The sequence below is a fragment of the Heterodontus francisci genome, unplaced genomic scaffold (assembly GCF_036365525.1).
Source record: "Heterodontus francisci isolate sHetFra1 unplaced genomic scaffold, sHetFra1.hap1 HAP1_SCAFFOLD_480, whole genome shotgun sequence".
NCBI lineage: Eukaryota > Metazoa > Chordata > Chondrichthyes > Heterodontiformes > Heterodontidae > Heterodontus > Heterodontus francisci.
Genome location: NW_027141172.1, coordinates 562,543 through 577,078, shown reverse-complemented (window position 1 = coordinate 577,078; position 14,536 = coordinate 562,543). Strand labels below are relative to the sequence as shown.

General features: G+C 48.7%; 1 protein-coding gene across 1 annotated transcript in view; it reads right to left on the bottom strand.

Annotated features, from left to right (window-relative positions):
• The window catches only part of LOC137362382 (disintegrin and metalloproteinase domain-containing protein 33-like), a 378,256-nt gene that overhangs the window by 181,847 nt on the left and 181,873 nt on the right, over positions 1 to 14,536 (bottom strand). Inside the window, exon 9 of the mRNA XM_068026792.1 lies at positions 3,253 to 3,419. Coding sequence (XP_067882893.1) covers positions 3,253 to 3,419 — 167 coding nt within the window. The remainder of the gene's footprint in view (positions 1 to 3,252; positions 3,420 to 14,536) is intronic.

The window sequence follows — 14,536 nt, the reverse complement described above, 5'->3', positions numbered from 1 at the left end:
CGATCTCACCCTGAATAAACTCTGCACCCAGTGGGTCACACCCTGAATAAACTCTGCACCCAGTGGGTCACACCCTGAATAAACTCTGCACCCAGTCGATCACACCCTGAATAAGCCCTGCACCCAGTGGGTCACACCCTGAATAAACTCTGCACCCAGTCGATCACACCCTGAATAAGCCCTGCACCCAGTGGGTCACACCCTGAATAAACCCTGCACCCAGTGGGTCACACCCTGAATAAACTCTGCACCCAGAGGTTCACACCCTGAATATGCCCTGCACCCAGTGGGTTTACACCCTGATTATGCCCTGCACCCACTGGGTCACACCCTGAATATGCCCTGCACCCAGTGATCACACCCTGAATAAACTCTGCATCCAGTGGGTCACTCCCTGAATAAACTCTGCACCCAGTCGATCACACCCTGAATAAACCCTGCACCCAGTCGATCACACCCTGAATAAGCCCTGCAACCAGTGGGTCACACCCTGAATATGCCCTGCACCCAGTGGGTCACACCCTGAATAAACCCTGCACCCAGTGGGTCACACCCTGAATATGCCCTGCACCCAGTGGGTTTACACCCTGAATATGCCCTGCACCCACTGGGTCACACCCTGAATATGCCCTGCACCCAGTGATCACACCCTGAATAAACTCTGCACCCAGAGGGTCACACCCTGAATATGCCCTGCACCCAGTGGGTCACATCCTGAATATGCCCTGCACCCAGTGGGTCACATCCTGAATATGCTCTGCACCCAGTGGGTCACACCCTGAATAAACCCTGCATCCAGTGGGTCACTCCCTGAATAAACCCTGCACCCAGTGGGTCACACCCTGAATATGCCCTGCACCCAGTGGGTCACACCCTGAATAAACCCTGCACCCAGTGGGTCACACCCTGAATATGCCCTGCACCCAGTGGGATTACACCCTGAATATGCCCTGCACCTAGTGGGTCACACCCTGAATAAAGTCTGCACCCAGAGGGTCACACCCTGAATATGCCCTGCACCCAGTGGGATTACACCCTGAATATGCCCTGCACCTAGTGGGTCACACCCTGAATAAAGTCTGCACCCAGTGGGTCACACCCTGAATAAACTCTGCACCCAGTCGATCTCACCCTGAATAAACCCTGCACCCAGTGGGTCACACCCTGAATAAACCCTGCACCCAGTGGGTCACACCCTGAATAAACCCTGCACCCAGTCGATCTCACCCTGAATAAACCCTGCACCCATTGGGTCACACCCTGAATAAACTCTGCACCCAGTTGATCTCACCCTGAATAAACCCTGCACCCAGTGGGTCACACCCTGAATAAACCCTGCACCCAGTGGGTCACACCCTGAATAAACCCTGCACCCAGTGGGTCACACCCTGAATAAACCCTGCACCCAGTGGGTCACACCCTGAATAAACCCTGCACCCAGTGGGTCACACCCTGAATAAACCCTGCACCCAGTGGGTCACACCCTGAATAAACACTGCACCCTGTGGGTCACACCCTGAATAAACCCTGCACCCTGTGGGTCACACCCTGAATAAACCCTGCACCCTGTGGGTCACACCCTGAATAAACCCTGCACCCAGTCGATCACACCCTGAATAAACCCTGCACCCAGTCGATCACACCCTGAATAAACCCTGCACCCAGTGGGTCACACCTGAATAAACTCTGCACCCAGAGGGTCACACCCTGAATATGCCCTGCACCCAGTGGGTTTACACCCTGAATATGCCCTGCACCTAGTGGGTCACACCCTGAATAAACTCTGCACCCAGTGGGTCACACCCTGAATATGCCATGCACCCAGTGGGTCACACCCTGAATAAACTCTGCACCCAGAGGGTCACACCCTGAATATGCCATGCACCCAGTGGGTCACACCCTGAATAAACCCTGCACCCAGTGGGTCACACCCTGAATAAACCCTGCACCCAGTGGGTCACACCCTGAACAAATGCTGCACCCAGTGGGTCACACCCTGAATAAACCTGCAAACCCTGCACCCAGTGGGTCACACCCTGAATAAACCCTGCACCCAGTGGGTCACACCCTGAACAAATGCTGCACCCAGTGGGTCACACCTTGAATAAACCCTGCACCCAGTGGGTCACACCCTGAATAAACCCTGCACCCAGTGGGTCACACCCTGAATAAACCCTGCACCCAGTGGGTCACACCCTGAATAAACCCTACACCCTGTGGGTCACACCCTGAATAAACTCTGCACCCAGAGGGTCACACCTTGAATATGCTCTGCACCCAGTGGGTCACACCCTGAATAAACTCTGCACCCAGAGGGTCACACCTTGAATAAACCCTGCACCCAATGGGTCACACCCTGAATAAACCCTGCACCCAGTCAATCACACCCTGAATAAACTCTGCACCCAGTCGATCACACCCTGAATAAACCCTGCACCCAGTCGATCACACCCTGAATAAACCCTGCACCCAGTGGGTCACACCCTGAATAAACTCTGCACCCAGAGGGTCACACCCTGAATATGCCCTGCACCCAGTGGGTCACACCCTGAATAAGCCCTGCACCCAGTGGGTCACACCCTGAATAAACCCTGCACCCAGTGGGTCACACCCTGAATAAACCCTGCACCCAGTGGGTCACACCCTGAATAAACCCTGCACCCAGTGGGTCACACCCTGAATAAACTCTGCACCCAGTGGGTCACACCCTGAGTAAACTCTGCACCCAGTCGATCACACCCTGAATATCTTGGCTAACTGTGGAAAGACCACCCTTCGCCCCTCGTACCACTACAATCCTTCCCCCAGGGGCAGCTTCCTGGCTGCAAGTGCTGATGAGGCACAGGCCTGTAATCTGCTGCAAATTTTGCAGATAGTTTCATAAGGAGGCAATCCCACTGGTCTCACTGAATTGAGTTTGATGTCTGAGTATGGAGTGAAGACCGGCCCAACCCATCCCTAAGTTGGGATCAGTCTTTGCTTCCAGTTCAACCAAAACTCTAATGAAGGGTCACTGACCTGAAACGTTAACTCTGTTTCTCTCTCCACAGTTGCTGCTAGACCTGCTGAGTATTTCCCTTCCTTTCTGCTTTGATTTCCTTCCCAGCCACCATTTCTTGGATTTGTCCTTCCCACTTGGTGCTGTACTCGATCTGGTTTGGGATCCCAGTTAATATCCGCAAGGTACCAGCTAGATCCACCCTGCCAGTCCTGGCAACACAACCTGCCAGGGAGAGACCATACAGCACTCACGTGATCAGCTGGACATTATCGTGCTTCACTCGGCCCCACAGCTCCTGTCTCCACTTCAGAAAGGCCCAGAGTGCCGTGTTGGGATCCTCACTCATTCTGATGTGGTCTGAGTGTGTCCACACCTCCAAACCAATCAGTGCAATTCGAATGTTCATCGGTCTGTAGAACTGTTAAAGAATGTAACAAAGACACTCAGAAACAACCCAATCTCAAACATATCCCACACATTGAGGCTTCAGCAAACCGTACTGTAGTATTGTCTGCAGAACACTGGAACAGGCAGAGTCCATTCACATTCTCGAGTATGTTAAATAATCACAGAATCATTACAGTGCAGGAGGCCATTCGGCCCATCGTGTCTGCATTGGCTCTCTGAGAATATCCTCACTTTCATTCCCCCCCTTCTCCCCATAACCCTGCACATTCTTCCTTTTTATATAACTGTCTCATTCCCTTTTGAATGCTTCAATTGAATCTGCCTCCAACACGTTCTCAGGCAGCGCATTCCAGACTTTAACCACTCATTGTGTGAAAAAGTTTTTCCTCATGTCACTTTTGCTTCTCTTACCGAATATTTTAAATCTGTGCCCTCTCATTCTCGATCCTTTCACGAGTGGGAACAGTTTCTCTCTATCTTCTCTGTCCAGACCCCTCATGATTTTGAATACCTCTATCAAATCACCTCTCAGCCTTCTCTTCTCCAAGGAAAACAATCCTAACTTCTCCAATCTATCTTCATAACTGAAATTCCTCATCCCTGGAACCATTCTCATGAATCTCTTCTGCACTCTCTCCAATGCTGTCACATCTTTCCTCAAGTGCAGTGCCCAGAACTGGACACAATACTCCAGCTGAGGCCGAACTAGTGTCTTATACAATTTCAACATAACTTCCTTGCTCTTGTACTCTCTCCCCCTATTAATAAAGCCCAGGATACTTTCTGCTTTATTAACTGCTCTCTCAACCTGTCCTGCCACCTTCAATGACTTATGCACATACACACCCAGGTCTCTCTGCTCCTGCACTCCTTTAGAATTGTACCCTTTATTCTATATTGTCTCTCCATGTTCTTCCTACCAGAATGAATCACTTCACATTTCTCTCTATTGAACTTACCCATTCCACCAACCTATGTCCTTTTGAAGTTCTACACTATCCTCTTCACAGTTCACAATGTTTCCAAGTTTCCAAGGGGAGCAGCAGACCATTGGTGCCCTCGATCCTGTTCTATAATTCAATTAGATCATTGCTCCATCTACATTAACTCCATCTACCCACCTTGGTTCCGTACCCACTAATCCCCTCGCCCAACAAAAATCTATCCATCTCCATTTTGAAATTTTCAGTTGAACCCCAGCCTCAGCTTTTTGGGGAGAGAGTTCCAGATTTCCACTCCCCTCTGTGTGACAAAGAGCTTCCTGACATCACCCCTGAACGGCCTGACTCGAATGTGAAGGTTCTGCCTCTTGTTCTGGACTCCCCCCACCAGAAGAAATAGTTTCCTCTCTTCACCCGATCGAATCCTTTAATCATCTCAAACACCTCGATTAGATCAGCCCTTAATCTTCTATCTTCAAGGGAATGTAAACCACGTTTATGCAGCCCTGTCCTCTTAATATAACCCTATATCAGCCCAAGTATCATTCTGGTAACATAGTCTAAGGATACGGGGTAAACCTTTCAGGACAGAGATGATGAGAAATTTCTTCACCCAGACAGACACCATCCTGGATTCACATCTGCAGCCGCAGAAATGCCTGTCAGTTCCCCTGACTATGGAATCCCCATCACTATTGCTTTCCCAATCTTTCTCCTGCCCCCCCTGAACAGCTGATTCACCCATGGTGCTGTGGACCTGGCTCTCCCCAGAGGAACCATCACTCTCACCAGTACTCAGAACTGAATAGTGGTTGCAGAGTGAGATACACTCAGGGGTCTCCTGCACTACCTGCCTGGTCCTCTTTGACTGCATGTCATCAACCAATCCCAGGTCGATAATTTTTCCTTCAATTGCATGGGCTTCAATTTTAACTAACAGTATCTCAGTTATTTAGTTGTACAGAATTTGAGTATTGCTGAAATCAGAGACGTGTTGTCAAAGCTTTTCGTCTTGCACTCATCAGGACAATCAGCAAGAATACCAATGTAAGGGAAAGCAACAAATTTATATTGTATGAGAAAAGAGTGCAGATTGGTTGGAAAGTGAACCCTGATTGGTCGAGGCGTTGCCATGGAGGATGCCCCAGTTTATAGTGACCGACAGTTAACTGCCAAGCTTTGTTTGAAATTTAAACCAGGCAGCTTGACTCTGATTGGTCAAGGCATTGCCCTGAAGAATTAACCAGTGAATGGCTGTCACTTATTTTGTTCCGCTGAAATAGGCGCAATGTGTGTACATGTTCTTTCTGTCTGCAAAGAACAGGGCCCTGTGTATTAATATATGTAGCTTCCAGTCCGTGCAAATGCATCAAACTGCAATCTTAATCAGAGTCAAGCTGCCTGGTTTAAATTGCAAACAATGCTTAGCAGTTAACTGTCAGTCACCTTAAACTGGTGCATTCTCCATGGAAACGCCTCTACCAATCAGAGTCCACTTGCCAACCAATCAGCACTCTCTTCTCATACAGTATAAATTTGTTGCTTTCCTTACATTGGTATTCTTGCTGATTGTCCTGATGAGTGCAAGATGAAAAGCTTTGACAAAATGTCTCTGTTTTCAGCAATAACAGTATCTTATGAGAGACTTTATGAAATGCCTCTGGAAGCCCCTATAAATGACTTCCTAGACATTCTCCAGTCTACTCATTTAGTCACCTCTTCAAAAAATTCAATCAAGTTTTCCAGCGATGATCTACCCTGAACAAATCCATGCCAGCTCGCTCTGATCAGCTGAACATTTTCAAGGTGATCAATCACCCTCTCCTTAATTATAGACTCTAGTAACTTGCCGACAACAGACGTTAGGCTAACTTACAGCAGGGAGTCATGTACGGCACATTAGGAGCCCATTCGGCCCATCGAATCCATGCTGGCTCTCCACTGAGTTATCCAGTCAGTCCCACTCCCCAGCTCGATCCCCGTAGTCCTACAAGTCTATTTCTGTCAGGTTAATTTCCTCTTTAAGTCAATGATCATCTCCTCTTCCACCTCCCTCATGGACAGTGAGTTCCAGGTCATTACCACCAGCTGTGTAATAAAGTTCTTCCTCACATTTCCCCTGCATCTCTTGTCCCAAAACCTTCACTCAGTGTCGCCTAGTCCTTGTACCATCAGTTCATGAGAACAGCTTTTCCTTGTCTAACTTGTCTAAACCTGTCATAATCTTATACACTTCTATCAAATCTCCTCTCAATCTCCTTTGCTCCAGGTAGAACAACCCCAGCTTCTCCAATATAATAAAAGCAAAATACTGCGGATGCTGGAAATCTGAAATAAAAACAAGAAATGCTGGAAATACTCAGCAGATCTAGCAGCATCTGTGGAGAGAGAAGCAGAGTTAACGTTTCAGGTCAGTGATCCTTCATCAGAACTAGTCCCCATCCCTGGAACCATTCTGGTAAATCTCCTCTGAACCCTCTCAAGGACCCTCCCATCCTTCCTGAAGTGTGGTGACCAGAACTGGACGCAATGTTCCATTTGGGGCCTAACCAGAGCTTTATAAAGGTTCAGCATAACTTCCCTGCTTTTGTACTCAATGCCTCTGTTTATGAATCCCAAGATCCTGGAATAATGAGCAGCATTAGCGGACGAGAGCAGGACTCGAGAGTGTTTAATGTGTCCAGCCAGATCTGATGGTGGATAGAGTGGAGAGGAAGGCCGTACCAGGAGAACAGCCAGAGTGAGAGAGAGTAATGTTTTAGTGGGAGTGTAATTCTGCTGCTGATCGCCTACAGTGCCTCATGGATGCCCAGCTTTGAGCTGGTATAAAAACAGAACGTGCTGGAAATACTCAGCAGGTCTGGCAGCATCTGTGGAGAGAGAAGCAGAGTTAACGTTTCAGGTCAGTGACCCTTCATCAGAACTAGTCCCCATCCCTGGAACCATTCTGGTAAATCTCCTCTGCTCCCTCTCAAGGACCCTCACATCCTTCCTGAAGTGTGGTGACCAGAACTGGATGCAATACTCTAGCTGGGGCCTAACCAGAGCTTTATAAAGGTTCAGCGTAACTTCCCTAGTTTTGTACTCAATGTCTCAGTTTATGAAGCCCAAGATCTCATCTGCTTTACTAACCACTCTCTCAATATGTCCTGCCACCTTCAAAGATCGATGCACATGCACGCCCAGGTCCCTCTGTTCCTGCACACTCTTTAGAACTGTAACATTAAGTATATTTTGCCTCTCCCTGTTCCTTCTGCCAAAATGCATCACCTCACATTTGTCAGTATTAAATTCCATCTGCCACCTCTCTGCCCATTCTGCTAGCCTATTTATGTGTTGTTGCAGGTGGTTCATATCATCCTCACTTTTTGCCGCACCTCCGTGTTTGGTATCATTGGCAAATTTTGAGATTCTAATCTGTATTCCAAGATCCAAGTCATTTATATATATCAAAAAAAAAAGCAGGGTCCCAGCACTGACCCTGGGGGAACACCACTATCTACCATCCTCCAGTCTGAAAAACAACCATTTATTCTAACTCGCTGTTTTTGGTCGTTGTCAATTTTTTATCCAATTGGACACTGACCCTCCTATTCCATGAGCCTCAGTTTTGTTAACCAGCCCCTTACATGGTACTGATCTATTTGGAAGATTATAGTTCAGGCATCGACAATGTTCTCACCAACTTTTTTTTTTAGAATTAGAATTAGAACATTACAGCGCAGTACAGGCCCTTCGGCCCTCGATGTTGCGCCAACCTGTGAAACCATCTGACCTACACTATTCCATTTTCATCCATATGTCTATCCAATGACCACTTAAATGCCCTTAAAGTTGGCAAGTCTACTACTGTTGCAGGCAGGGCGTTCCACGCCCCTACTACTCTCTGAGTAAAGAAACTACCTCTAACATCTGTCCGATATCTATCACCCCTCAACTTAAAGCTATGTCCCCTCGTGTTTGCCATCATCATCCGAGGAAAAAGACTCTCACTATCCACCCTATCTAACCCTCTGATTATCTTATATGTCTCTATTAAGTCACCTCTCCTCCTCCTTCTCTCCAACAAAAACAACCTCAAGTCCCTCAGCCTTTCCTCGTAAGACCTTCCCTCCATACCAGGCAACATCCTAGTAAATCTCCTCTGCACCCTTTCCAAAGCTTCCACATCCTTCCTATAAACTCCAGGTGGGGTCTCACCAGAGTTTTGTACAGCTGCAGCATGACATCGTGGCTCCGAAACTCGATCCCCCTACTAATAAAAGCTAACACACCATATGCCTTCTTAACAGCCCTATTAACCTGGGTGGCAACTTTCAGGGATTTATGTACCTGGACACCAAGATCTCTCTGCTCATCTACACTACCAAGAATCTTCCCATTAGCCCAGTACTCTGCATTCCTGTTACTCCTTCCAAAGTGAATCACCTCACACTTTTCCGCATTAAACTCCATTTGCCATCTCTCAGCCCAGCTCTGCAGCCTATCTATGTCCCTCTGTACCCTACAACATCCTTCGGCACTATCCACAACTCCACCGACCTTCGTGTCATCTGCAAATTTACTAACCCACCCTTCTACACCCTCTTCCAGGTCATTTATAAAAATGACAAACAGCAGTGGCCCCAAAACAGATCCTTGCGGTACACCACTAGTAACTAAACTCCAGGATGAACATTTGCCATCAACCACCACCCTCTGTCTTCTTTCAGCTAGCCAATTTCTGATCCAAAGCTCTAAATCACCTTCAACCCCATACTTCCGTATTTTCTGCAATAGCCTACCGTGGGGAACCTTATCAAACGCCTTACTGAAATCCATATACACCACATCCACTGCTTTACCCTCATCCACCTGTTTGGTCACCTTCTCGAAAAACTCAATAAGGTTTGTGAGGCACGACCTACCCTTCACAAAACCGTGCTGACTTTCTTTAAAACCCCAGGATGGAAACCAACTGGTCCTGAATATTTGTCACTCTTTAGTCCTATTCTTTTCTTCATTCCTGTTATTTTGCTTACATTAATTTGGGAGAATCCCTGACTCAATATCAGGTTCCTTGGGATTTCCCCTTAAATGCATCTCTACTATTCACTTCACTCTCTGGGGGAAAAACATTTCTCCTGAATTCCCTATTGGATTTCTTGGTGATTATCTTATATTGATGGCCTTGAGTTTTGCTCTTCCCCACAAGAGGAAACATTCTCTCTGTATCTACTCTATCAAAATCTATCATTTTAAAGACTTCTAGACTAATACCTGGAACGGGTGGGTTGTCTTACGAGGAAAGATTGGACAGGCTAGGCTAGTATCCGCTGGAGTTTAGAAGAGTAAGAGGCGACTTGATTGAAACAGAGATGATCCTGAGGGGTGTTGACAGGGTGGATGTGGAAAGGATGTTTCCCCTTGTGGGAGAATCTAGAACCAGGGGTCACTGTTTAAAAATAAGGGGTCGCCCATTTAAGACAGAGATGAGGAGAAATTTTTTCTCTCAGGGGGACGTGAGACTTTGGAATTCTCTTCCTCAAAAGGCAGTGAAAACAGAGTCTTTGAATATTAAGGCAGAGGTAGATAGATTATTGATAAGCAAGGGGGTGAAAGGTTATTGGGGGTCGATGGGAATGTGGAGTTGAGGTTATAATCAGATCAGCCATGATTTTGTTGAATGGCGGAGCAGGCTCGAGGGGCCGAGTGTTTATACGTTTATTAGGTCACCTCTTTTCAAGAGAAAAGGAGACCCAGCCTGTCAATCCTTTCATGATACATCTTCTTTTCTTTTCTTTTGGGCCTCCTTATCTCGAGAGACAATGGATACGCGCCTGGAGGTGGTCAGTGGTTTGTGAAGCAGCGCCTGGAGTGGCTATAAAGGCCAATTCTGGAGTAACAGGCTCTTCCACAGGTGCTGCAGAGAAAGTTGTTTGTCAGGGCTGTTGCACAGTTGGCTCTCCCCTTGCGCCTCTGTCTTTTTTCCTGCCAACTACTAAGTCTCTTCGACTCGCCACAATTTAGCCCTGTCTTTATGGCTGCCCGCCAGCTCTGGCGAATGCTGGCAACTGACTCCCACGACTTGTGATCAATGTCACACGATTTCATGTCGCGTTTGCAGACGTCTTTATAACGGAGACATGGACGGCCGGTGGGTCTGATACCAGTGGCGAGCTCGCTGTACAATGTGTCTTTGGGGATCCTGCCATCTTCCATGCGGCTCACATGGCCAAGCCATCTCAAGCGCCGCTGACTCAGTAGTGTGTATAAGCTGGGGATGTTGGCCGCTTCAAGGACTTCTGTGTTGGAGATATAGTCCTGCCACCTGATGCCAAGTATTCTCCGAAGGCAGCGAAGATGGAATGAATTGAGACGTCGCTCTTGGCTGGCATACGTTGTCCAGGCCTCGCTGCCGTAGAGCAAGGTACTGAGGACACAGGCCTGATACACTCGGACTTTTGTGTTCCGTGTCAGTGCGCCATTTTCCCACACTCTCTTGGCCAGTCTGAACATAGCAGTGGAAGCCTTACCCATGCGCTTGTTGATTTCTGCATCTAGAGACAGGTTACTGGTGATAGTTGAGCCTAGGTAGGTGAACTCTTGAACCACTTCCAGAGCGTGGTCGCCAATATTGATGGATGGAGCATTTCTGACATCCTGCCCCATGATGTTCGTTTTCTTGAGGCTGATGGTTAGGCCAAATTCATTGCAGGCAGACGCAAACCTGTCGATGAGACTCTGCAGGCATTCTTCAGTGTGAGATGTTAAAGCAGCATCGTCAGCAAAGAGGAGTTCTCTGATGAGGACTTTCCGTACTTTGGACTTCGCTCTTAGACGGGCAAGGTTGAACAACCTGCCCCCTGATCTTGTGTGGAGGAAAATTCCTTCTTCAGAGGATTTGAACGCATGTGAAAGCAGCAGGGAGAAGAAAATCCCAAAAAGTGTGGGTGCGAGAACACAGCCCTGTTTCACACCACTCAGGATAGGAAAGGGCTCTGATGAGGAGCCACCATGTTGAATTGTGCCTTTCATATTGTCATGGAATGAGGTGATGATACTTAGTAGCTTTGGTGGACATCCGATCTTTTCTAGTAGTCTGAAGAGACCACGTCTGCTGACGAGGTCAAAGGCTTTGGTGAGATCAATGAAAGCAATGTAGAGGGGCATCTGCTGTTCACGGCATTTCTCCTGTATCTGACGAAGGGAGAACAGCATGTCAATAGTCGATCTCTCTGCACGAAAGCCACACTGTGCCTCAGGTAGACATGCTCAGCCAGCTTCTGGAGCCTGTTCAGAGCGACTCGAGCAAAGACTTTCCCCACTATGCTGAGCAGGGAGATTCCACGGTAGTTGTTGCAGTCACCGCGGTCACCTTTGTTTTTATAGAGGGTGATGATGTTGGCATCGCGCATGTCCTGGGGTACTGCTCCCTCGTCCCAGCACAGGCATAGCAGTTCATGTAGTGCTGAGAGTATAGCAGGCTTGGCACTCTTGATTATTTCAGGGGTAATGCTGTCCTTCCCAGGGGCTTTTCCGCTGGCTAGGGAATCAATGGCATCACTGAGTTCCGTTTTGGTTGGCTGTATGTCCAGCTCATCCATGACTGGTAGAGGCTGGGCTGCATTGAGGGCAGTCTCAGTGACAGCATTCTCCCTGGAGTACAGTTCTAGGTAGTGCTCAACCCAGCGGTCCATCTGTTTGCGTTGGTCAGTGATTATGTCCCCCGATTTAGATTTGAGGGGGGTGATCTTCTTGATGGTTGGCCCAAGAGCTCTCTTAATGCCATCATACATTCCTCTGATGTTTCCGGTGTCTGAGGCCAGCTGAATATGACTGCATAGGTGTTGCCAGTAGTCGTTTGCGCAACGCCTAGCTGTTCTTTGTGCAGTACTTCTGGCTGCTTTAAGTGCTGCGGATGTTAAATCGCTGGGGGCTTTCTTGTAGTTCAAAAGTGCAATGCGCTTAGTGGCTATGACAGGTTCCAGCTCTTCATTGTGAGATTGAAACCAGTCTGCATTTCTCTTCGCACTTTTGCCGTAGGTGGTCAAAGCTGACTCATAGATGGCGTCTCTGATGGGGGCCCACTTGGTCTCAGCATCCCCTGTGGGAGTGTTTTGAAGGGCTGTTACAAGTGAATTTAGAAATTTTTGTAACAGCTGTGGGTGAGAAATTCTGCTCGTGTTGATGCGCGGGTGGCCCTTCTGCTTGGAATGATGCAACTTCTTTGGTCTGAGTCTAACCTTGCTGCACACCAGGGAGTGGTCGGTGTCGCAGTCCGCACTGTGGAAGCTGCGTGTGATTTGAACACTGTTTAAGGCGGCTCGCCTTGTGACAATGAGGTCTAGCTGGTGCCAACGACGTGATCTTGGGTGCCTCCATGAAACCTGGTGACAGGGTTTAGTGTGAAAGAACGAGTTGGTGATGCAGAGGTTATGATAGGTACACAACTCAAGCAGTCTCTGCCCGTTCTCATTCATCCTTCCAACGCCATAGCGCCCAAGGCAGGAGGGCCATGAGTCATGGTCGGCCCCAACCCTGGCATTAAAGTCCCCCAGCAGGAATAGGTGTTCGGTGTTGGGGATGCTGCTAATGATGTTATGGAGTTGTTCATAGAACTGGTCTTTAGCTTCAGGTGCGGAACAGAGTGTTGGAGCATAGATGCTGAGTAGGTGTACTGGACCAGAGGTGGTGAGCAGTCGGATGGACAGTATGCGTTCCGAGCCATTTGAGGGAGGCTCTATCATGCTGAGCAAGGAGTTTCTGATGGCGAAGCCCACTCCATGCTGTCTTGGTTCTTCAGGATCCCTGCCCTGCCAGAAGAAGGTGTAGTCTTGCTCTGCTAGAGAGCCACTCGCGGGGAGGCGAGTCTCCTGAAGTGCTGCAATGTCCACATTGAGTCTACTGAGCTCGTTGTTAATGATGGCGGTCTTCCGAGAATCGTTGATTTGTGTAAGGTCTTCCGACAGGCCAGGACACATAGTTCTGACGTTCCAGCTTGCAAAGCGAAGGGCTGGTACCTTCTTTCCTTTTTTCATGTTGTTTGGTGCGGTGTATCAGTCCACCTTTCGGGCAATGACCCTGAGCTCCAAGCACCCATTGAAGCAGGCAGACTGTGGCGGGACAGAACCTTATTGACCGGGGGCTGCCCGGTTTGAGGCGGGCGGTAGCTGTCCAGTGAGGTGCAATGACCTCTCCCACCGACAAAGGCAACCCGTGGCGCCCAGTTTCTACGCCAATTTATCTGGACTTATAACCCGTAACTGCTGCCTTCCGTGTTGTTTTAGTCGCTGTGAAGCAACTATGGAGTGACCTCTCCATGGCGCATGCCTGGGCAAATTTATGGAGGTTGAGAGTTGCCCAGTCGTCAAAACCCCCCTCTCGGCCTTTCTGGTGGGGTCCAAAGGAGTGCAGGACACGACGTTTGGCACCAGTATGGCTGCAGGAACTGCCGGAAACATGCCAAAGGTGACACATGACCGCCTACGGGGTTCCGCTCCGGATTTTCTGTTAGGGTTTACTCCCTTAGCCTTGGTCTCTCCCGAGACGCCCACAAGGCAGTGGGGTTGTTGGGGCCCCTACACAGGTGTAGGATGGTGCCGGTGGGAGGAGGGGATGCAAGGGGGAGGGGTAGAGGGAGGAGGGGGGGGTGCAGGGGAAGGGGGTGCGGGGTGAAGATGGTGCGAGGGGGGGGCGGGCTGGGACGGGGTTGTGAGGGGGTGAGCTGAGAGGGTGGAGCAGGGAAGGGGACGGGGGTGGGGGGGGGGTGGAAGGGGGGTAAAGGGGGGGGAGGGGGGGTGGAATCTGGTGCAGGTAATAAGCCATTTCCTCAGTGCCCACCATCGACGTCCGGAAAGCTCATCTACGTCCTTCGGGAGGTGAAGCATCATTTGGCAGACTTAGAGGTGATTACATTTGCTAAGGGTTTTTTTTTTTGCAGTGGTTTAAATAAAGGCATGCAGCATTGCCGACAGTGCCGTCATGATACATACACCCATGCATTCCTGGTACTAACATTGTAAATCTTCTCTGCACCCTCTCCAGTGCCTCTACATCTTTTCTATAATATGGTGGTGACCAGAACTGCACGCAGTACTTTAAGTGTGATCTAACCAAGGTTCGATACAAATTTAGTATAACTTCTCTACTTTTCAATTCTATCCTCTTGAAATAAAGCCAAGTGTTTGTTTTGCATTTTTATGGC